The 22803-nt window shown below is 32.2% G+C and overlaps 2 protein-coding genes across 5 annotated transcripts; both read left to right on the top strand.

Moving 5' to 3' along the window:
- The first annotated feature begins 11294 nt into the window (after window positions 1-11294).
- LOC111241887 lies at window positions 11295-12400 on the top strand. 2 transcript variants are annotated; one of them, XM_022782454.1, is made up of 2 exons: window positions 11295-12006; window positions 12259-12400. In XM_022782454.1, exons 1-2 carry the CDS (start codon window positions 11417-11419, stop codon window positions 12311-12313), a joined length of 645 nt encoding a protein of 214 aa, XP_022638175.1. In that variant the 5' UTR covers window positions 11295-11416; the 3' UTR covers window positions 12314-12400. The 2 variants fall into 2 exon arrangements, with proteins under 2 accessions (XP_022638175.1, XP_022638176.1); XM_022782455.1 differs by lacking the exon at window positions 12259-12400 and adding an exon at window positions 12034-12222 and having other exon boundaries at window positions 11295-11882.
- On the top strand, window positions 11889-22472 carry LOC106764699 (calcium uptake protein, mitochondrial). Of its 3 annotated transcripts, none has more exons than XM_014649042.2 (10): window positions 11889-12006; window positions 12259-12407; window positions 13069-13094; window positions 16569-16900; window positions 17062-17129; window positions 18935-19158; window positions 19659-19742; window positions 19988-20201; window positions 21078-21374; window positions 21620-22472. In XM_014649042.2, the coding sequence occupies exons 2-10, from the start codon at window positions 12273-12275 to the stop codon at window positions 21836-21838; spliced, it is 1599 nt and encodes a 532-aa protein (XP_014504528.1). In that variant the 5' UTR covers window positions 11889-12006; window positions 12259-12272; the 3' UTR covers window positions 21839-22472. The 3 variants fall into 3 exon arrangements, with proteins under 3 accessions (XP_014504528.1, XP_022638174.1, XP_014504527.1); XM_022782453.1 differs by lacking the exon at window positions 11889-12006 and adding an exon at window positions 12041-12117; XM_014649041.2 differs by lacking the exon at window positions 11889-12006 and adding an exon at window positions 12045-12123.
- The last annotated feature ends 331 nt before the right edge of the window (window positions 22473-22803 follow it).

Here is a 22803-nt window from a genome sequence, read left to right on the forward strand (position 1 = left end):
ACCACGATGAACGACGTTACGGTCTTCATTTTGCCACCCATTGCAAGTCGAAGAACAAGTTGAATGTGAATTCTTCATTTCATTCTCCATCGCGCACCCACTCGAACAACAACGACTTTCTGGATGAAGCACTCGCGCATCNANTGTTTGCCCAAAACACCACCACTAAATCACGAGCCTTGTTTCAGAAAATTTGCCCCAATTTTGATTTTGGTTTCCCAATTCAATGTTTCAGCAAAAGAATAAGCTTTTCCTTTTCCATGTTTACCCTTTTTTTTTTTTAATTTCAGCATCTTTTCTTAATTGCCACAATATATTAATTTAATTCTTTAATTTTAAAATTTAAAAAATCTATATTACACATATTTTTTTTGACACGTGTCAGTGTCATCAGGCCACGTCACACACTAACTGACGCCGTTTGATGGAATTGATGGAAAGGACTTATTTAGATTAAATTAACAAAAATAGGAACCTAATTGAGACGCTAAAAAAGAAAGGGACCTATTTAAAATTCTGAACGAAAATAGGGACCTATTGAGACATTAAACCAATTTATTAAATGCTTGTGTCAACCTGACATTATTTTTTTTATTTTTAATTCAAAATTGATTTGTTTTCTGTTTCATCCTTTTCGTGTCCGTTTCACCGACGCAATTAGCTTAATGTTTTCATTCATAAGTATTTGATTTCTTGAACACTTTTTAGAGCATTCCGAGTGTTTTATTTTATTTTTCTGATAAAAAAAAAGTAAAGGTGATGTTTTATATCATGGAGATGAAATCAAAATAGCTGAGTTGAAGGAGGGCCTCCGTATATATGTGAATTGTTACAACCACAAGAAGTGAAGGATAAAATTTCAAATCGGATATATAGTTTCGATATTATTAAAGTTGATAAAATATTTGTATTTTATTAAAGTATAAGTTAACAAAGTTAAGTTATGATCATTAGTTACCTACCTTGTAATAGAAAAAAGCTAAAAAATATTATAAGTATCATCATGAATATGACTATTGAAAGTAATTAATGCTTGTCTTCGATTCAAGAATGTTATCCAAGAAGCAACAGTACATAAACGTGGTAAAGGACGAATGATAAAGTCAATGCATCCAAGTAGCCAGGTACAGACAAAAGTTTAAATAGCTGACTTGGATCAAGGAAGAAGAACATATTTTGTCTTTTACTTTAAAAAAAGTGATAGCTGTGATTTATTTCTATTTCGTAATTTTTATAGGAATAGTTTCTTTCAATATATTATTTTGTATAAGTTTGTTATTATATATATTTTTTATTTGTTGTTGTAATATACTTAATAGTTTTACATCAATTAGGATATCACGTCTATGACTATTTAAATGTTATTTCTTCTTTCAACACTTTAAAGTGTCTTTTAAAGATAAAACGGTGACAAAAGATCTAAATTAAGCAAACAATACTTCAAGTATGGTGATTGATCTACACGATGTTATCTCAATGGATTTAGGACCGGAACATCGTTTATGAGGACAAAAACTTTTGATATACTAACTAGTCACACATTACTTAGGAGTCGATTTCAAAAGCAGTTTAAATACACCTTAATCTCTTAATCCTCTTATGTGTCTTTTAAGGACAAAATTGTAACAAGAGCTCTAAACTCAAAAATGGGTTTATATTGTAAAATACAAGACTAATGAAACCATTGAGAGGTACATGGCAAGGCTTTAATTGTAAAAATGAACACAACTAAAGTTATATTGGTTTACAATTTAGGGTTTAGGAATATACTACAATTTCATGTGAAAAATGTTTTTTTACATGGAGATCTTAAAGAAGAAACATACATGGATGTATTACCTGGACATACAGGACAAATGGAGGCAAACATAGTATGCAAATTAAAAACGACATTATATAGGTTGAAACAATCACCTAGAACATGGTTTGGAAGGTTTACCAAAGTCATGACAAGTCTCCAATATAAATAGAGTCAAGGAGACCACATCTTGTTTATTAAACATTTTGATTTAGGGGGAGTAACACTTCTAGTTTATGCAGATGATATTATTGTGACCGGTAACGATGAACATGAACAATAAAGGTTGAGCTAATATCTAGTCAGAGAAATTAAAATTAAGGCTTGAGGAAAATGAAATATTTCCTAGGAATTGAAGTTGCTTACTTAAAGAAAGATATTTTTATATCGCAACAAAAGTATATTATTGATCTCTTGCAAGAAATGGGTAAAATGGCCAGCAAACCAACAAGCACACCTATTGATCCAAATGTAAAGTTGGGAAATTAAAAGGATTGTATAGTTGTTGATAAAGAAATGTATCAAAGGCTTGTAGGAAGACTTATTTTTTTATCCCACACTAGACTTGATATTAATTTTTGTTGTGAGTTTAGTAAGTCATTTTATGAATCAACCAAAGGAAGCCCACTTAAGTTGTTATAAGGATTGTTCGATATTTAAAAGAGACACGAAAAAGAAGAATTATGTTCAAAAGAAACAAGAATGTTAATCTTGAAGCATATACTGATGCTAATTATGTAGGTTCAGTTGTTGGTAACTTGGAAGAGTAAAAACCAAAGTGTAATAGCCAGGTCCAATGTTGAAGCAGAATTTCGACCAATGGCTCAAGGGATAAGAGTGCTATTGTGATGGACCAATGTTGTGATAAAAAAAATTCTACAATTAACATAACTCATAATCAAGTACAACATAATAGAACCAAACATATTGAGTGGACACACATTTTTTTATAGAAATGCTTGACACCAACATGATTTGCACACTATATGTTTCTTCTCAAACGACAACTTGTAAATATACTTTAGAAAAGGCTGAACAACAATAATTTTGAAAGAATTATATGCAAGCTGAAAATGAAAAACACTTATTACCATCTTAATGAAGGTGTTAAAAGTTCCACATCTACTAGTGATAAGACTAATTTACAATATATAAGTGAGTTTAAACTTGTGGAGGGTTGAGTTAGGTTTAAAATTCACTTTTAAACATGATATCAGAATCAAAAGTTAAAGCCTATCATAGCAAATCAATTTTATGGAGTTAAGTTGGTCTTAAAATCCAATTCTTAGTCGTAACTACCAACCACGATAGGAGAATGCAATTTGAGGATTTTGTGAAAAATAACAAACCACAAATGAATAATCAAAAGCATGTTCAAAACGAACTACTACATTATGAGCATGATATATCCCGAATCCCATTAAATATGACAATTGACGCTCATACGGAAATAATAAATCAAATAGTGAATATTTCATCAGTTAACTTTCTTTGGCAATCAATTATCATCTTTACAATTTTTTTTGTCCACCTTTGTTTATAAATACAAGACAAAATTAATTAAAATGCACTGAACTATTAAAAATTACACTAAACCTAAAATAATTCACTTGAATTGAACTAAAAATTGGTTCAAATGAATTAAACTAAATTAATTTTGTTCTAACAAACTGAACTGAACTATTATGTAAAAACCTTTAAAAAAATTAGCTAAGTAGATAGGAAAAGATCTTTCTTTACTCAAGAACATAGGTTCACCCATAAACAAAAAAATTAAAAAATTGCAATGAGCCGGGTCGGACCAAAGGTTGAGACAGAACAGGAAAAATGTCAAAATTGGTCACAGATGAAATTCGACCGAATTTGGCCGAGACATGCACAATCATAACTCAGTCGAGTCAATCCCAACCTAAAATCAATCGAATTAGGTTAGAAAGTCCATAGATGAAACTCAGTCAAGTCAGTCTTGACCGAAGGCCTCGGTCAAAAATCGACTGAATTCAGATGGAACGGCCACGATCAAAACTTGATCTAGTGAGTCCCGATCGAAAATTGATCGAATTTGGCCAAATTGGACCCAAGCCGAAAGTTGGTCGAATTTGGCCGGGACGACCACATTCGAAACTTAGTCGAGTTGGTCCCGATCGAAATCAGTTGAATTCAATTGAGTTAACCTTGGTTCAAAATTAGCAAAGTTTGGTCAGGAAAACCATGAATGATCTTCTAATTGAAAATCGATTGCAAATTGATCAAATTCGGCTAAGTCGGGTATGGTCGAAACTCGATCGAGTTAGTCCTAACCGAAATTTGTCTAAGTCAAGCTTTATTGAAAATCGACTAAATTCAATTAGTCAACTTTAATCGAAAAGTGACTGAGTTCGACTGAGTTGAACTCACCCAAAGTTTAGTCGAGTTAACAATAGTTAAACTAAACTATAACTTTAGAGACTCTCAAATAAGTAAAAAATATAAAATAAATTAATTTTAAATTAATGAATAATTAATAAAACTATAATTTTAGAATTTCAAATTTCTAAAAACTGAAATGTAGAATAATACAATTCAATTTTATTGATTCAATATAATGAATTAATATAGTGCAATAAATTGATAATTCAGATTAATTAATTTATTTCACCAATAAACAAAATGTACTTATCCAAACTTCTGTGAATAACACTTTTAATGGCTTAATAGCCTCGTTTGTCTCTAGTTATATGCGATTGTGTCAATTTGGTCTCTTGTTTAAAATTAGCATGTATGTGGTCCTTATTTATGAAATTTTGTGTCAATGTCATCCCTTCCGTCAAATACAACTAACCGGAGTTAATGGTCTGATGATATGGCAGTACATAGTGCTAACGTGTCATTTTACTGTTGTGTGCGTGGTAACGTGGCAATCAATTACATGTTGAGGTGGATAGTAGAGATTGGGTTATTCAAATTGGGGAAAAACTAAGTTAGGGCATAGGCCATTTTCATTTTACACAAAACAGAGTTGCATGAACACAATATAGTGGTAGGTGTTGGCGATGTTGTTGTTCTTCTTCTCATTTCTTTTATTGTAGATTAGGGTTTGGATTTCATTGTTGTGTGTTGGCAATAGTGTGGTTGTCGGTGGTTGTTCGTGGTTTGCGAAGTGGATGGTGGTTGTTGGTGGTGTTTCATGGTCGTTGTTGGTGGTCATGGGGTGGTTGTATCATTTTGGCATTGGGTTTGAAGTGGTAATGTCTTTGAATCAAGGTTTTTCCTCTTGCTCATGGGAGAGCTCTTGTGGTGGTTCATCTAGAGGTATCGTTGGAAGCCAAATATGCCATTGTGGGGGAGCTTGTTGTGTTGAGAGTGGCAAAAACAGTGAGAACGAGGGAAAGCAATTATGTGGTTGCCCTAATTACACGGTTTGTAGTTTAATTTTTGTGTTAAATTATTTTTTGATTAATGAATTGTTTATGGTTAGATAATTTGAACAACGAACAAGAAATGAAAAACTTCAATGATGCAATTACTTTAAATGGCGTAATGAAGTCGGTAGTACTATTGCGATACAAAGAAGAAAGATTAGTAGCCTGGAGAAATCTGTTATCGGTTATCAGAAAAGGGAGAAGATTTTAATATGGATGTTATGTTTTATGGGGTTTATAAACACTATGTTTTGGAGGAATCATATCAGAATCTGGCACAAATGTTTCCATCTTATTCTTGACAATCATAACGCTAACATAAATTTATCAATCAATCATGAATATGCACAACATAAATTTGACAATCTACACCACATAAATTTGACAATTTGCAACACATAAATTTGGCAATCACCAACACATTAATTTGGCAATCTGCAACACGTGTATCAGGCACATATGATCCAAAACAGAAACTGGAATAACAATTTCACACAGCACATACGACTCAAACTGAAGTTACACATAAAAGTTTACAAAATAACCCATATTGGGCTGTAACAATTCTAAACATTTAGTGACTTCTAAATCAGTTCTAAACTCCAGGTGTAGTTGTCTGACTTTGTTGATTTTGGCATTCAGTGAGCTGGCTTGATTCAGTTTGAGTTTGGTTTGCTGGAGCAGCATGTGGGCAAGTATTTCTTTTATGGCCAAGCTGTCTACATATGCCACATCTCTTAAGAGTTCAACCTTTCTTTAGTTGTGTGTCATCCTTCTTTAACTCTCAAGGCTCTAGTCTTCTTTTCTTTTTTGGTCTACCAGGTAACACCCTTTTAGGTGGAGGTAACGCATCATGATGAGGTGTAATTTCTCAAAGCTGAGGACCGTTGACAAGGTATATGATTGAAATGTAAGTTTCTTTATATGTTGATCTTCTAAACCAATGTGAGATGTAGTCTTCTCCATTGATGTTCAAAAATGACATGGCAGCCAGTGCATGGCAGCATGGAATTCCTGATGCAGTCCACTTTCTACAACTGCATTCAAGTTTATCTATGTCAACCACAAACTTTTCACCAATGGTTGAAGTGTGTCTGATCTCAAAAAGCTTAAGTCTTGACCAACTGCAATCATAACCAATTTAAATCAGTAAACAAAATTATACTATGAACAAGTTCATATTGTGATGTAGTCATGTGCACATACCTAGGTATCCAATATTTAGTCATGTGCAATTCTTTTTCAAATCTTTTTTTAATCTTTGGGCAAAGATAACCTTCACATGTAGTTATTTTTTGTCTATTTTGTTGCACATCTCTTCATAAGGTACATACGAATGTCTTCCATCATTGTGATGATGGGCTTACCCCTTGCACTTAATATCACACTGTTAAAAGCTTCAGACATATTGTTGACTAAGGTGTTACAAACACTTACCCGTAAACCTTGACCATGACCAAAATCTAGTTAAAGAAATAACAAGTCAAACATATGAGGCAACAAACAAAAGTAAACATGCACAATGGATTCAAATAATTGTTATGGGTTGACATACCTTGGTAGAATGGCTAGCAAGTATTTAAACGCATTTGCATTGACATCTTTAATTTCTCTCATCACTTCCTCCCATGCTTGAGGATGTGTTGATGATGCTGCCTTCCATAAAAGACACTTTAGAAGTTGACCAGGAAATTTCTTCTTAAAATTTGCATAAATGTGGCACAAACAAAACCTTTGGTCCACACCAGGTAGAAGTTCTTGTAATGTTGGAACAAGTCCCTATCAACATAAAAACATGAAGCTATACAAGTTAAAATATTGCAAATGAAGGTTAGAAAGATAAAGAACAGCATTGGGAAACATTACTCCTTTTTTGTTGATCTGAAATAAATGTAATTGTTGAACAAACCTTCACACCACCAAGATCATCAATGAGCAAATGTAAAAACCAAGCCCAACTATCCTTATTCTCCACCTCCACAACAGCATATGCCAAAGGACACATTTGCTCATTCTCATCTCTTGCAATTGTAGTTAACAACTCACCTCCATATTTTCCTTTTAAGAAACACCCATCCAAACCTATAATAGGCCTACATGAAACGAAGTTGTCCTTACAGGCCTTCAAACAAACATATAGTCTTTTGAATATATGACTGTCCTCATTAGGTTCAACATGAAGTTTGACAGTTGTACCAGGATTTGACCGAAGCAACTCATTTACATAATCATACAGTCTTTTATATTGTTCCTTAAAATCACCTTCTATTTGTTTAAAAGCCATTGCTTTTGCCCTACACGTTGTAGACCGAGAAACACCTGTGTTCCACTTCTTAGAAACTTTGTTTTGTAGGTTATACAGATTAATATTGGGATTCTCCTTGATGGTTTTCTCTAACCTCTCACTCAACCATTTTGTTGTCATTAAACGGATGTTAAATTCTCTACTGCATGTGTGATTGTCTATAATCTTCCTTAGCTGCCATGTATTTTGAGATGCCTTATATGCATAATATGCATACCATGTACATTTTCCTTTTGCCCCCACAACATTTAACACAAACTCTTTTTTTGTCATTTTTATAAACTTTTAATTTCCTACCATTCTCTACACCATATGTTCTTATTGCTTCTGTAAAATCCTTTTTTGAGGGAAGTACGTGCCCACTACCCATTTATATTGTTCCATACTTTTCGGCATTGAAAAAATCCCAAAATCCCCATACCCATCTCTATCATCATATGTATTATCACTTTCCACAACATTGTTCAAAGTGTCAGATTCCCAATCACCTTCAAATATATCAAATTTCACTTCATCTCCATGGTTAGTTAACTCACCCTCTTCGGACGCATTCCAACTTCTAACATCATATTCACCAGCTTTTACATCAGCCTGTACCTTAGCCTATACCTCTGGTTCAGCCTTTGCCTCTACCTGACCCTTTACATTCACACCAACATGAATGTCTCCCTCCCCATTTGGCTCAACCTCTGCCTGAGCCTCTACCTCACAGTGTGCTTGAAATCCATCACCCACTACCTCAGCCTATACCTCACCATGTACATCACCCATTGCCTCAACCTCTACCTCTACGTTGACACCAACATGAATGTCTCCCTCCCCATTTGCCTCAACCTATGTTTGACCCTCTACCTCTGCCTCTACATTAGGTACTACCTTAGACTCTATATCAGCCACTACACCATCCTCTTCCTCTATCTCAACTTGATTTTCACCACACTCTGTTTGAACTTCTACTTGAGCATTATGTCTCTCAATTTGGGGTTCAGGAAAGTATTCCAACTCTAGAAGATAATGAGGCTCACACACACACTGTGTATAACATAAACGTGAGCTTCACCATTCAACAAAGCAATATTGATCAGATGACATGCACCTTTGTCATCAGATAATAGTTCCAAACAATCTTTTAACACAGGACGACGACCCAATGAATACCACAACTCCCTTCACATTCCTATAACCCATTTCCTTAAGAATGCTTAATATTTCAAAATAACTCCATCGATCTGGGTTAATTTTTAAAGTTATGCTTTGACCATAGTGGTATCTGAATGTCCCATTATTTTCAAATTTACCCCCATGGTGAAATACGACTTCAATGTTTGAGTTGGCCATCTAAACTAATATGACAGTTATTTTATGCTTAACCAAAATGTTATATTCGGTACAAACAAAATAGTAGTATGGGAACCATAAACGCACCAATAATAGACCATAATGAAATAAAAAGAACTTTTTACTGGGACAATAAAGACAACATAAACAAAGGAGTTGCACAATTAATGGGGGACCACAACGAAAACAATGAAACATACCCATACCAACACAGTTAATGGGGGATAATAAATAAACAAAACATACTCATCCCAAAGTAAAAGTCATGAGGGGACCACAACGAAAGCAACGAAACAAAATAAAAGTTAAAGACACACACCTTCGAATGCCACTTTTCGAAAAACCCCACCAACACAATGTCTGTAATTGCGCGTCCAAATCACCAAACAAACATCACTCAACTAAATCCCTATACGCGTCTAAGGAGTTTGTCCTCGCAACGAAGGTCAAGAACTTGGATAATGATTCTCTCGCAAAAATCAGAATGGGTTGTGCCCTAACTACGGTTTTCCCCAATTTCAATAACTCAATCTTTATAATCCACCTCAACCTCTAATCGCTTACCACATCACCACGCACAGTATTTAAAAAATGACACGTTACCAATTTATAATGCTATATCATCAATACATTAACAACGTTAATTTTTTTAACGGAAAGGATGATATTGGTACAAAATTTTCTACATAAGGACAAAATAGATGCTTATTTTAAACAAGGGACCAAATTGACACAATCGCACATAACTAGAAACAAACGAGGCTATTAAGCCCACTTTTAATATATAAATCAAAATCGTTTATAAATATTTTATGTTTGTTATCAATTAAGAACATAAATTATCTTTGGTAGAGGAACCTTTGGTGAGGTGTGCAACACATCATTCCAAATAAGTAAATTCTATGTGGGTTTTCATAATAACTCACTTAGAATGTCAAAATTTCTTTATATACAATTATGGGTAATATACAATTAAACTTTAATATATCTACATCTTTTAGAATACATATCAAAGTAGGAATTAGAGATGTCAAAAGGGTTACAACCCATCGGTTAACTCGTTCTACCATAGGTTCAAGTCAGGTTGGATTTGAAAAAACTATATTTTTTTTATGTGGGTCAATTTTTAACCTGACTCATTTAAACTTGACTCATCCGGATTGAATCTGTAATGAGCTAGGTTGGTTCACCAACCCACTTAATTTTATTTTATTAACTTATTACCTTATAAAACCTTAATAAATATCATCTGACTCATTACACATGGATTGTATTGTACTTTCTTTTTATTATTTTGAATTATCTTAAGTTTAATATTTTAGGAATCAAATTTATTTAGATTTGAATTACAAAAGGTTTGTAATTTTTTATATAAAAAAAATTGTAATTAAATGAGTCAATGAGCCGGTGATAGGTTAAACCGGGTTCAAATTTTTCTAACTCGTTAATAAATGAACTGAATTAAATTGATTCACTAAGTGACCAACCATGATGGAATGGGTCGGGTGACCCGTTTTAAGAATACTAAGAATATAAATTTTGACTCAAACTATATCAAAACACAAATATTAATCAAATTCACGGATCCGTAAATTATAAGAACTTAATTGCACATGTATTTTTTAAAATCTTTCAAGTATCTTTGCAGACAATTATTTTTTTCTTTAAAAATTATTGCAGAAAATCATATATCATTATATTACCTAAGATCATATTACTAAGTTGTTAAAGTAACATTAGAAATTGAATTACACGGTTTTAATAATCTCTCTTATACTATTAGTCATATAATATTGTGTAGAACAAACTCAAAGTTACAGTGTTTATAATTGAATTGAAATTAATTTTTAAACATATAAAAATATAAAGAACATTATTTTTGGACTTCATGATAATTAGTCATAATATTTGGTAGACGTACCAGAATAATACTTTTAGGCTGAAATAAATAATCATTGGGTCAATTAATTATGCAATGTAGAAGATATGTCACGCCATACATATTCCAAACCTTATTAAAAGCCTGAACTATATAATGCTGGGAATCAAATTCAATAATACAGTAGTATCGCATACGTATATTTCTATTTTCTCACAAAATTAGAGGGAAAGTAGTTAGGCCATTGATTATGCGTCGTACCAAAACGGTCAAGTATAAACGCCTCTTCATCGTGTGGAAGATTATTCAAAACTGGTAGGACAACGGCTGACCGCGGTTAGTTAACTCCCTCGTCACCATTGCATTAACCCATCATCAGAGCATTAACCTTAATTGTTCAGGTCCACGTGGCATCCAAGGAAACATCCTACTAAAGATCAACGGTTCCAGTTTCACATACTTACCTAAACTCACTTAACCATGGTTAAGTTGGTCAATTACGAAAATGCCTCCGAAGAAGAAGTTAATGACGAGCAAACCATGCGTTAAGGACTATAAGAGAAGCCTCGGAGAGTCGCTAGGTTTGCCGAACCAACTCCTCAAACGAGACTTAGAAAGAGAAGAATACAAAAAAGTCCTTTTTGCCCTTTGTCTTTCTGCTTTCTTTCGTTGTTTTCCTGTGTTCTTGTTTCTGAATGGCGAGTTCTTCCAGAACAACAAAATCTAGCGGACTAGTGCTTCGTTCTTCTCTCTTACCTTCTACCAAATTCTGTTCTTATTCAACGTCAAACGCACAGTTTCGTTCGTCTTCGTCAAGCTTCTTCGACAATTCTCACTCGCACGTGCCGCAACGTTCGACTTCCCCGACGCGTGTCAACGTAATCAGCACGGCGCCATCTCCCTCCGTCCGGTTTGCCCTCGACCGGTCTATCTCCCCGAGCCGGACCGTGTCGAGCCACGTAATCGTCAAGAAACACCACCGCCACGTTACGGTTCAGAAGAAAACGTGCATGTGTTCCCCTACCAATCATCCCGGTTCGTTCCGGTGCAGTCTCCACAAGAACAGTCAACACGCACCGGCTGGTTCGTTCCCCTCAAATCGACTCAATATGCGCCGGTCCGCGATGAAAAACTCGCTCGTCAGAATCGGAGGCGTCGAAGGTGAGTGGGTGAAACGCGCTCTCACTGCGTTGATTCGTCCTTCTTCGCACCAACAGAGGAGAAGATCAGCCTTCGAACCGAGACCGAGTCGTCTCTCGATCATGTCAAAATCCCACGAAGATCTGTAAATTTCTTATCTCTCTCATTACAGGTTTTGAATCGCCTTGGGAGGATTCTCCAGTTGCGTTGCTGGAAGATTTTTGCGTAGATCTAAGAAGCTGGACTCCAAGAATTGGTTATTGTACATAACATTTGCTATGGAAGGAGAATTTTGGACAATTTATTTTCAATTAAAATGCAACAAAAATAAACTAAAAACAATAAAGGTTAATAACCTCAATTAACATACTCTGATTCGCACCATTTCAATTTTCAGAATTCCAGTTAACAATGGAATTGACGGAGTTTATTATGTTTGCCGTTGCCATTAATGTTCCATCGCGTCTGTGTGATGATTTCGTCGTGGCTGCTGTTGCCGTTGACTCCGGTTATCTTTCGTCCCCTTTTTTTTGTGTTGGGTGGAAGGTATTTTCTTTATTTTTAATATTTTTATTATTTTCTATATTTATTTAATTGTAAGTTTGGTTGTGCAGCTGTTTGGTGCAGGGGCTTTCATCGTGGAGCCAGATGGGACATTTTAAAATATTTAATAAAAAAATTGAATATTTAAAAAAAAAATTTATTGTTTCTCCTACTTAAATTTTTTATTTTCATTTAATATTATCTTATTTACTCTCTATTCTTTTCTTTTTTGAAAAGTATTAAACTTTATATTTTTATAACTTTTTTATTTTTTTAATCATATATTAAATGAATGTAAAATTATATTATGATATTAAAATTTTTAAAAAATACATTTTAATAAAATGACACATGTTAAAATATTGTCAAAAATATTATGAAAATATCGTTATCCATTATCAAATTTCTAAACTGAATATTCGGGTGGTATTATTTCCTTCAAGATAAAAACCAACCATCCACTTCACCATCCAAACTAATAATTTTTAATTATATTTATTTTATTTTTTAACTTAAAATCTTAATGTATATTATTATATTATTAAAGTGAGTTATAAAGGACGAATAATTTTATAAGAGTGTAAATAGTTTTTTCCTATTCTTCAAGTACGCTCCATTGATACTTTCATGATTTTATTGAATAAACAGTTTTTACTTTTTGCAGGAAGTTTGTTCAGTTCACGTAAGAAGGTACGATGTTATTGAATGGTAGGAAAAAATAACGTGACAGTTCACATGAAAAGTACGACAATATTATTAGATTCTAGAAAACCAAGAAAACGAGATAGTAGAAGAAGATGACACATTACCTACAATTTGAAAATTTGTATAGTAGGTTACGTACAAATATCAAAAAATAAAAAATAAGATTTAAACTTTTCTTTTTTTTTTTATATCATAAAAATTGAAGGTTGACATTTTTAAAAATAGAAATTAAACTAAACATGAAAATTTAACTTAGAAAAAAAAAATTTAAACTTAAAATGAACTATCCTAATAATTAGTTGGAGGAGAAATAAAATAGGAAAACTAATTAAGTGATAAATAGAATAAAAATAAAAAGTTGGAGTAAAAGTTATTTCTTTTAAAAATATTAAATATTTTTTATTGCTTTTGGTTTAGTGTTTGGATTTTTGGATTCATATTTTGGACGTAAAATAAATTATTACATAAATTGTGAAATTTTGTTCAATCGTAATTCGATTTTAAACTTTATGAATATTATGAATAATGTTAGGATTACAATTTAGAGAATATTTTCCATTCACATATTGGATAAAAAATAATAATACTTTAACAACATTTTCTGATAATATTTTAACACCTAATAAATTAAATTATATTTTTCCCTAAAATAGTTTTTTAAGTGTTTGCAAATTCAAATAATTGCTGAAATAATTACAAGATCTGTTCTCTTTTCTCACATCTCTTTTAAAAGTTTGCGAAAATCATCAAGTCATTGCTAATATAATCACACAATCTGATCTCTTTCCTTTTTTTCTGCTCAAAATTCGATATATGTTGACCTTTTATCATGATACTTATTTATGGAAAAATTGTTCGAAATTCAGTCACTCAAGTCAAATTTTGAGATAAAACTTTTTTACAAAAAAATATTTTTAAAACAAATTAACGTAAAATTAAAAATTTTAAAATTTTAATTATTCATACAATAAATACTTTTTATTTATTATATAAATTAATAATTTTTTGTTATTAAAAATGAAATAGTTTTTATTTATTTTTAATAAGTTAAATTTACTTTTATTAATAATTTTAGTATTGAAATTAAATTTAATATTATTAAATTATATTTAAAAGTTAACATATAAATATCAATAAATTTAAATTACATTCAAAAATATATTATTGTAAAAATAATCATATGTTATAAATATATTATTTTTAGAAAGTAACATTATGAAATACAATATAATTTAAATGTGGTGAAGACAGTTAGAAGAATAAGAAAAAGCAACAATATAAACGGTAAAGAAAGATAAAGAAAATCTCAATATTTAAGAATTATATATAAAATTAGAACGTTACTCTTAATTTTTTAATCTTTTAAAATTCTAAAAATCATATTATTTTTAATCTCTTAAAATTTTAATCTATTAGTGTTATTTTTCATTTTTAAAATTTTTATTCTAATTTAAAACCACTTCTAATACTAAATTAAAAATACTTATTAAAAATGTAAATTTTAATAAAAATATTCGTCTAACATTTATAAAAATAATTCAGTTTAATTTCAATTTGAAAAAAAAAATGTTTCATTTTAAAAAAATAAAACTAAATTGAACAAAATAATTAGGAACCAAATTGAATATAAAACATTAATCTTCACACCTGACACTTATCATGACACATGGCATGATATTAACTTGATATATTGACATTATTTTCATAAAATTAAAAAATAAAATATAAAATAAAAAAATAAAAGAGTCACGAACTAGCATGTGACAAACATGATTCACTATTTATTAATTATTTAAACGATATTAACAAAAATGACTAAATTGAACAAAATTGACGAAAATTATGACCGAATTGAAAAAAAAAAATATTATGACTAAATTGAATAAACACAATGAAAATAAGAACCAAATTAATATTTAAACCTTATATAAATTAATGTATAATTTAAACTATTTTTAAAAAAATAATATATTTTATATATTTGGCATTCCTAAAAGATTTTATATACTTATATAAATATTTTGGCATCTTAAAATATTTGTTGAAGATTCCTTATTGGACTAATCTGAGGTGATAAATGACCTCTTTTGGACACATCCTTGTCGTAGTAAATTTTTTTAATGCGTTTAATGTTGTTATTTTGATGGATAACATCTACAAAACCAACAAATATTGGTTACTATTACTTGACATAGTTGGGGTTACATGAACAAGGTTGACTTTTTCAGTTGTGTTTTTATTCTTATCAAGTGAATGACAAAATAATTTTACTTGAACTCTAAAAATGCTAAAAGAATTATTTATGACATATAAGGGTGGTTCACAAGAGACCTAGCTTTGATGAATGTCATTGACACTATATTTCGGAATATTATCATCTCCTATGTCATTTCCACGTTCAGAAAAATGTGTAAGCCAATTGCAAAATATTAGTTAATTATGTTGAGGCATGAAATGTTGTGATGGAAGCATGAAAAAATGTCATGATAGTGAACTTGACTCAACCTTTAGTGATTGTGTTGACCACCTTTATCATGTTTGTATTGATGGTCTTTATTCTTTGGATATATCACTTGGAATATTTTGTATAAGAAATACTTTGTAATGGCGTGGACAAACCGATTAATGCATTTAGGAAACAAAATATCAAATAGGCATGTTTGAATATTATTTTATTTAGTTATTTTTGTTAGATGTTTTATGACACTGTTTATGTCATTTGTATCAAAATTGAGTCTGCTCACTATAGCCTAAAGAAAGTATTGAGAAGTAGTATGAGAGACTACTCATGATAAGATGTTTCATTCATAGTGTCATCATCCTATAACGTAATGAATTAAAATCATCGTTTGAAAAAAAGCTTAAATTGAATAAATGACGCTTTTAAGCTAAGAAGGTATAAAAGATTGGTTGAATATGTATTCAAATATGTTTTGGGACTTATTGTTGGGAAGTTCACTCGAGTTCAATATATAAGATTTGATAGTAAATGTTGTAGTTAAATTTTGAGAGAAAAATATATAGTCTATCATGTGTTTGTTAATTATCATAATATAACTCTTGAATGATTCATTTATCTGAAATTCATATAATGTAAACTAGAATTTTAGTGAAAGAGAAATGGTGAGAAGTGAAAGAGAAAGTGTGTTTGTGTTGTGTAGCTCGGGGTAGAGTGAATATTATGAGAAAGTAAATATAAGAGAAATTAGATTTTAGTTTTTCACACTTGTCAAAGGTCAGAGGCTATTTAGAGTTTTAGAAAAAATTAGGGGTGCAGAAAGAGAAAATGAGAGTTGCACTAAAAAAGCCCCCATAGTTTTTTTCATAAGCTTCTGTTTGGGCACCTAGATTCCGCACCAGGATTCAACACCCAGTTTATCTGCGCCTTCATTACTTAACCGCGTCTGCCTTACTAACAAACCAACACACCGTTAACATGTCTTCCTTTTCCTCATTCAGAACCCGATCCTCACCGTTCATCGCCCAAAGCTTCTCGCTCCATCGGTTCCAGATCCGCCACTCCTCTACCTCTTCCCCCGCCTCCTCGCTCCTCAACACCGCCGACCCAGTCCGAACCGGTTTCGGTCGAACTGCACTTTCGACCGCCCTGGCCGGCTCTGGTGTCCTAGGTCTTCTTCTGTACGGATTCTACTCTTTTTCGCCTACTTTAAATTTTGAATCCATCGCTTCTCTAGTTGACCGGTCAACACCGAATTCCGAAGATCAAAAACCACGTCGCTCCTTCTTTCCCAAATTTTCACTTCCTGAAAGTTCTGGCTTGCTACTTGGAGGCAAGTTTCTCTCGCTTCCTCGAAATATTTAATTAATTAATTTTGTAAAGCTGATTGGTGGGTTTGGTTTTGTTACTACTACTGCTAATTATAATAATTATGATATTATTATTGATAATAAAAATAGTAAGAACAACGTCATTTGATTTATTGTGGTGCAGATGAGTTCAGGAGAAATATTTTCTTCAACTATGAGAAGCGCATGCGGTTGCGAAGTCCTCCGGAAAAGGTGCATATTTATTACTTGCTGTTCTTATTTAATCAAATAAATTCTAACATAATAATCTTTTTCTACGTTCATAAAGTTTAATTCATGTTTGTAATTCTAGTTGGTTATTCTATTTTTTTTTTACTTGAAAGTTTAAGTTAAATCTCGGAACTTTGGAAATAGAGTAAATATTTTGTGACGAATTTCAATCCTTTACCTTAAAGTGGGAGAAATTATTATATGTTCCGGACTACTGCGCTTTTGAGTCTAGATCAATCTTCATGTAATACATAATGGAAATTTATTTTATTAACACTATCTTTAAAATTAAATCGAATCTCAGTTGTGTTGTGGGATCGTAAACACGGGGTGACCCTAGATCGTATCATTGTTTTTTCCTTAGAAAGTGGCTGGAAAGAAAGGGAGGTGAGAGATGGATAACGAAAGATGATAAATGTTATAAGTGATATGATGGTTAAGGAAGATAAGCATTAAGAGAGAATGAGTGTCTGCTTATATTTTTTTAATTTTTTAAAAGAACGTCTTTCGCTCCACCTTTTAGGAATGTAATTTTTTTCCTTTACTTTTATAAAAGTTAAACTGCATAGAGAATGCGTTTGGCTTAGCTCTTCCTTTAAATCAGAAGAAAAGTCCAAAGAAAGTTGGGCTAAATTCTACTTGAAAAAGTAATTTTAACCCGGTATAGCAAGTCCCCCTATGTATAGAACGCAGAAAATATTCAATGCCTCGTATTTTTTTTACATATAATAGATAGCTTTGGCTTTTTCTTTATTGGGTGTTTGTCCTTTATAGTGTGTTTGGATGAAAACTTTTTAGAGGGTAATTTATTTTTAAAATGTTTTATGACTTGTTTGGTTAGAAAATTAAAAAAAAAAGTTGAAATTCTAAAAATTTATGAGTAATTTAATTACTTAAAGTTAGAGAATTTTAAGTTTTACTTAAAATGTAAGAAATTAACATTTTTCGTACTTCGTCATCTCTTACATCTCTGTCTTTTCTCTTCTTAATCTTTCCTCAGCTCTGTTCATGTGTTGTCCGTTAAACTTTGTTTGGATTATTTATGGAGTTATTTTTTAGCTCATGTCAACTAGATTTGTACAGTCGACGCCTTTATAATTTTTTTAGTCAATGTGTGCAGAAATTGTTTTCGATTGACATTGCCAATGTTTTTGTCCAAAATTGGTTAGGAGTTTTTTTTAGTATGGAATGGGAAACTTTCAACCAACCTCGACTGGTATTCTTTTGGCTAATGACTGTTGATGGAATTTTTTTAAGTCAGCAAAAATGACCTTTATCAATATTGTTGAAAATTAATGTTAGCCAAAATAATTGTGGTCGACCTTACCTTAAAATAACTTCAGCTAATGTCAATTGAAAATAACTCTTGTTGACATCACCTTCAAAATCTTGTGGATTTTGGCCAAAAGGTAATCCCAACCAACTTGAACTGAAAATATTATGAACTGATATTTTTTTAACTATTAAATAAATTTTTATATTTGCTGATAATTGAAATACTCTACACATAAGAAAGTAAAACTCAATAAATAGTTTATTATTTTATCCGAACAAAACATTTACAAAATGAATTAGTTTAACATAAGAGCAATTCAAATTCAGCATAATAGAATCTCTCGGGAATTGTAAAATTCTCTATCTAAACCCATGGTTAATTTTTTTTATTTTTTTTATCTTGTAGGGAATTAGGGGGAATGATAAGTGAATATAGCAATGCAAAGTTAATGTTACGTAAATGTTTTCAAATGATCACTGCATTGACAATGTCTACTATTGTTTTGATTAAGGTTTTTGAGTACTTTGCATCTGATCGCAGTCGAAAAGGAGAAGTACTGATGAAACCAGCAGACCTGATGCGGGCAGTGGTTCCTGTTTTCCCTCCATCTGAATCCAACCTTGTTAGAGATGGATACTTGGAAGGAGAAAGGAGTCCGGGTCATTTACGCTGCCCTCCTTCTGAATTTTTTATGCTTTTTGATGTAAACAATGATGGGCTTATATCTTTTAAAGAGTGAGTCATCTCCTCCGTTAATGTTGTCTTCTTTGTTAAGTGTTGTGATGTGGGAAATTGGGTACATCTCCATTTTTTATTGTATGCAAGCTGAGTTTTGTTTGGTTTCACAAAAAGTGTAATTTTCATGGTTTTTTGTGCAGATTTTTCAAAACATGAAACAAAGTAAAAATGAGGTGATGAATTTGTAATTGTTAGTGAAAGTATGAAACTAAAAGAGAAAATGTTTTGTCAAACTAAATATCCTTTGTTTTCTTCTCTTTCCTTTTTAGTTACAAAGGATGTCTAAGACCTGTTATGGGAATGGGGATAGGGTAAAGTGGAAGCAAAGCAGCCTATGAATGAATTCAATTGAGGATGAAGCAGTCCTCAAAGGGGCTTGCTGCCACTTTAACTAAGGTTATTTGGCTTTTTTTTCTTGTTTGTACTTTCTTTTCATCTATCCAATTCATGTTCTGTGTTTGTATGTGTCCAACTTCTGTTCTTTTTCTCTGGAGCAGGTATATCTTTTTTGTAACACTACTCAGCATCCCGGAATCAAGTTTTACCGTGGCATTTAAAATGTTTGATATCAACAATAATGGGTGAGTGTTCGTGCTACTCCTTTGACAGTAACTCTACTATTATATTCATCAGTCATTTTTTAGAGATATTGCTATTAGATTGTTGCAAACATGCAATGACATCAATTTCAAGGCTACACAATATGTTGCATTGTAATTGTAGCTACATTTGAATTCGATTTGTAGCCTTGTGGGTGCTTGGTTTTCCAGTATTATATCTCTCTTCCGATGACATTAGTTTGCTTTTCCCATTTACAACTTTACAGGGAAATAAGTAAGGAAGAGTTTAAGAAAGTGATGGCATTGATGCGATCTCGTCATCGACAGGGTGTTCACCACAGGGATGGACTGCGAACTGGCCTAAAGGTGAACCATTCTGTTGAAGATGGAGGGCTGGTGGAATATTTTTTCGATAAAGATGGAAATGGATGCCTCCAGCATGATAAATTTGTTAAATTCTTGAGAGACTTGCATGATGAGGTAAATTGCTAGTTGCTTCAATCATAGTGTGTTCATGTGGTTTGAAGGATAGGGATAAATGGTTGCTTTGTCACTTCTTCTCCACATGTTTTTGGAAAATCATTATTAGTTTTCTGACCATTTATGATATATTGCACAGATATATGCACCTGGAAAAATAGATCTTATACTTTTTTATGTTTTCATTATCGTTAACGTGGTGGAGGTAGTTGTGACTTGTGATGATGGCATTAAGAACCGCCAAAACTTTATTTGCTTTTATGTGTAATCTGAGGTCGTTTTAATAAGTTTTAGTGTTTGCAAATTTAAGTTTATTAGTTATGTTGGACACTTTAGGAAGGATGCAGAGTAGTTGTAATAAATTTTAGTGTTTGCGAATTTAAGTTTCTTAGTTATTTTAGACACTTTAGGAAGGATGCAGAGTAGTTCTAACAGAGCTAGAGATAGTTACAATGGTGCTCAGGGTACTCAAGAGACGCTGATATCTTCCCACTCCAAGAGTTCAAACCTTTCCAATTTGCTAAGATGCCTCATCCCTCTCTCTCAACCCTTCTATTATTTATAGTCACAGAGGGCTTATTCAAACTATCTCCTGTAAACTAAGAAATGCTAAATAATTAACCTATTGTTAGTTACGAATTACTAATTAATGGGGCTTAACTAACAGTATTTGACGTATGGAGTTGTAATTTAATGAGATAACTTGATTCTTGTGCTTCTACGTGAACAATTGTGTATGTTTGAATTCCCGCCATAAATTTTATTTACGAGATTGATCACTTCCGTTTTCTGTAAAAGTTTCATATGTAAAGAATGTTTTCTACGGTGACCTCAGAAGTGATTACGTATCACCGTTAGTTTCAATATTTTACGTAGATTCTGAGACTGGAGTTTGCTCATTATGACTACAAATCACAACAAACCATATCAGCCAAGGACTTTGCACTCTCCATGGTTGCTTCTGCAGACATGAGTCATCTAAGCAGGTTGCTTAAGCGGGTTGATATGTTGAATGATGATCCATGCCTCAAGGATGCGCGTATCACATTCGAGGATTTCAAAAACTTTGCGGAGCTACGAAAAAAATTGTTGCCATTTTCATTGGCTGTTTTTAGTTTTGGAGAAGTAAACGGTCTGTTGACAAGAGACGATTTTCAGAGGGCAGCATCACAGGTACGTCATTTTATCTTTAATATTTTGCTCAACATAGCACTTATGCGTTGATGCTTACAATGAGTGTACATTTTTACGGAGGATTCAATTCTTATTTTATCCAATCAATGTTGCAATAGTTTTCTGCTATCACCTTCTGAGTTATATGATCCGGGTGCTTTTCAAATTTCTTTTCCTTCACCATTTTTGTAGATTATATAGCTAGGATAGTAAAATCTTAATTTGTTTAATTGTTATAATTTCAGGTATGCGGCATATCTCTCTCGGACAATGTGGTTGAAATTGTTTTCCATTTGTTTGACACAAATCGGGACGGAAATCTAAGTTTTGGTGAGTTTGTGAGGGTGCTACACCAGCGAGAATGGGACATTGCACAACCCGTGGAAAAAGGAATCATGGGTTGGTTATCAAGCTTCTGGAATTGTAGTAATAACAGCTTCTCATCTTCTGGGTTGTTTTCCTGATGAAGAAAAGTTATTCACCAACATTTCAAGTACAGACAAAACAGAAGGGATTGGAACCCTTGGGGGAAGTAAATATTGAAAGAAAAATAAAGGAAAACAGTGGTTTTGGTCTGGGACTTGAAGTTTACCGTAAAATCCATGTGTCAAAACTGGTCTTCCTGATATAATCTCAATTTGCAAGTACCCTCAAAGAAAAGGTGGTCACAGAAATATTATCCTTTTTATAGCTCAGACATATCCAACAACTATGTTGCAACTGCAAAATCAATGTTGCCCTTTACCAAGTAGGTCAACCCCTTAGCACCTGGAAATATTTTGCCTTGTATACCCCAGCTTTGTAATCTGCGCTCAGCATTCACTATGAATGTCTGAGGTAGTAAATTTACTGTTTCCGAATGCCTACAATTGTTCTTATCTGCAGTGTATGTTGATCTAATGTGATACCTAACCCTATATTGGTACGATACTTACAAACCCTTAAGTTATAATCAGCCAGCTATATATAGCCTAGAGAAAAGTGATGGAACAAGTTACAATGTATTAAATATACACTACAATGTACTTCTTTCTTTCCACATATATTGATGTCATGCATATATTATGAAATATGAATTGGTTTATGTTTGGACTAAAATATTCTTACTCAATCCTCTTCTCCAGCTAAAATCATTTACACAATGGATTTTGATAAGACAGTGTGGTTTAGGCTTTGTGAACAATTTGAATAGCTATAAATAAGATCCTTTTTTTTTTAATTATTTAATGCATTCTTCTACCATAATATTCTTGTATAATTGATATGTATGATATGGTGAATGAATTTCAAAACAAGTTATAAGTGCATAAACACTATTAAATTAATAGCACAAAAATTATTTGAACTAATGGAAGGATTTAGAAAAGAATTTATTGGAAGACAAATATTTTTTTTTAATAATCTATTTTAAAAATGTATTCTATAATAA

This window comes from Vigna radiata, chromosome 6 (assembly GCF_000741045.1).
Source record: "Vigna radiata var. radiata cultivar VC1973A chromosome 6, Vradiata_ver6, whole genome shotgun sequence".
NCBI classification, from domain to species: Eukaryota; Viridiplantae; Streptophyta; class Magnoliopsida; order Fabales; family Fabaceae; genus Vigna; species Vigna radiata.

Excerpts from the sequence above, each read along its gene's own strand:
- LOC106764699 (XM_014649042.2), top strand. The coding sequence starts at position 12,273 with ATGGAATTGACGGAGTTTATTATGTTTGCCGTTGCCATTAATGTTCCA. Across the intron at positions 16,901-17,061 it reads TTCTGGCTTGCTACTTGGAG|ATGAGTTCAGGAGAAATATT; the intron begins GCAAGTTTCTCT and ends ATTGTGGTGCAG. Across the intron at positions 21,375-21,619 it reads TTCAGAGGGCAGCATCACAG|GTATGCGGCATATCTCTCTC; the intron begins GTACGTCATTTT and ends TTATAATTTCAG.
- LOC111241887 (XM_022782454.1), top strand. The coding sequence starts at position 11,417 with ATGGCGAGTTCTTCCAGAACAACAAAATCTAGCGGACTAGTGCTTCGT. Across the intron at positions 12,007-12,258 it reads TCAAAATCCCACGAAGATCT|AATTCCAGTTAACAATGGAA; the intron begins GTAAATTTCTTA and ends TTCAATTTTCAG.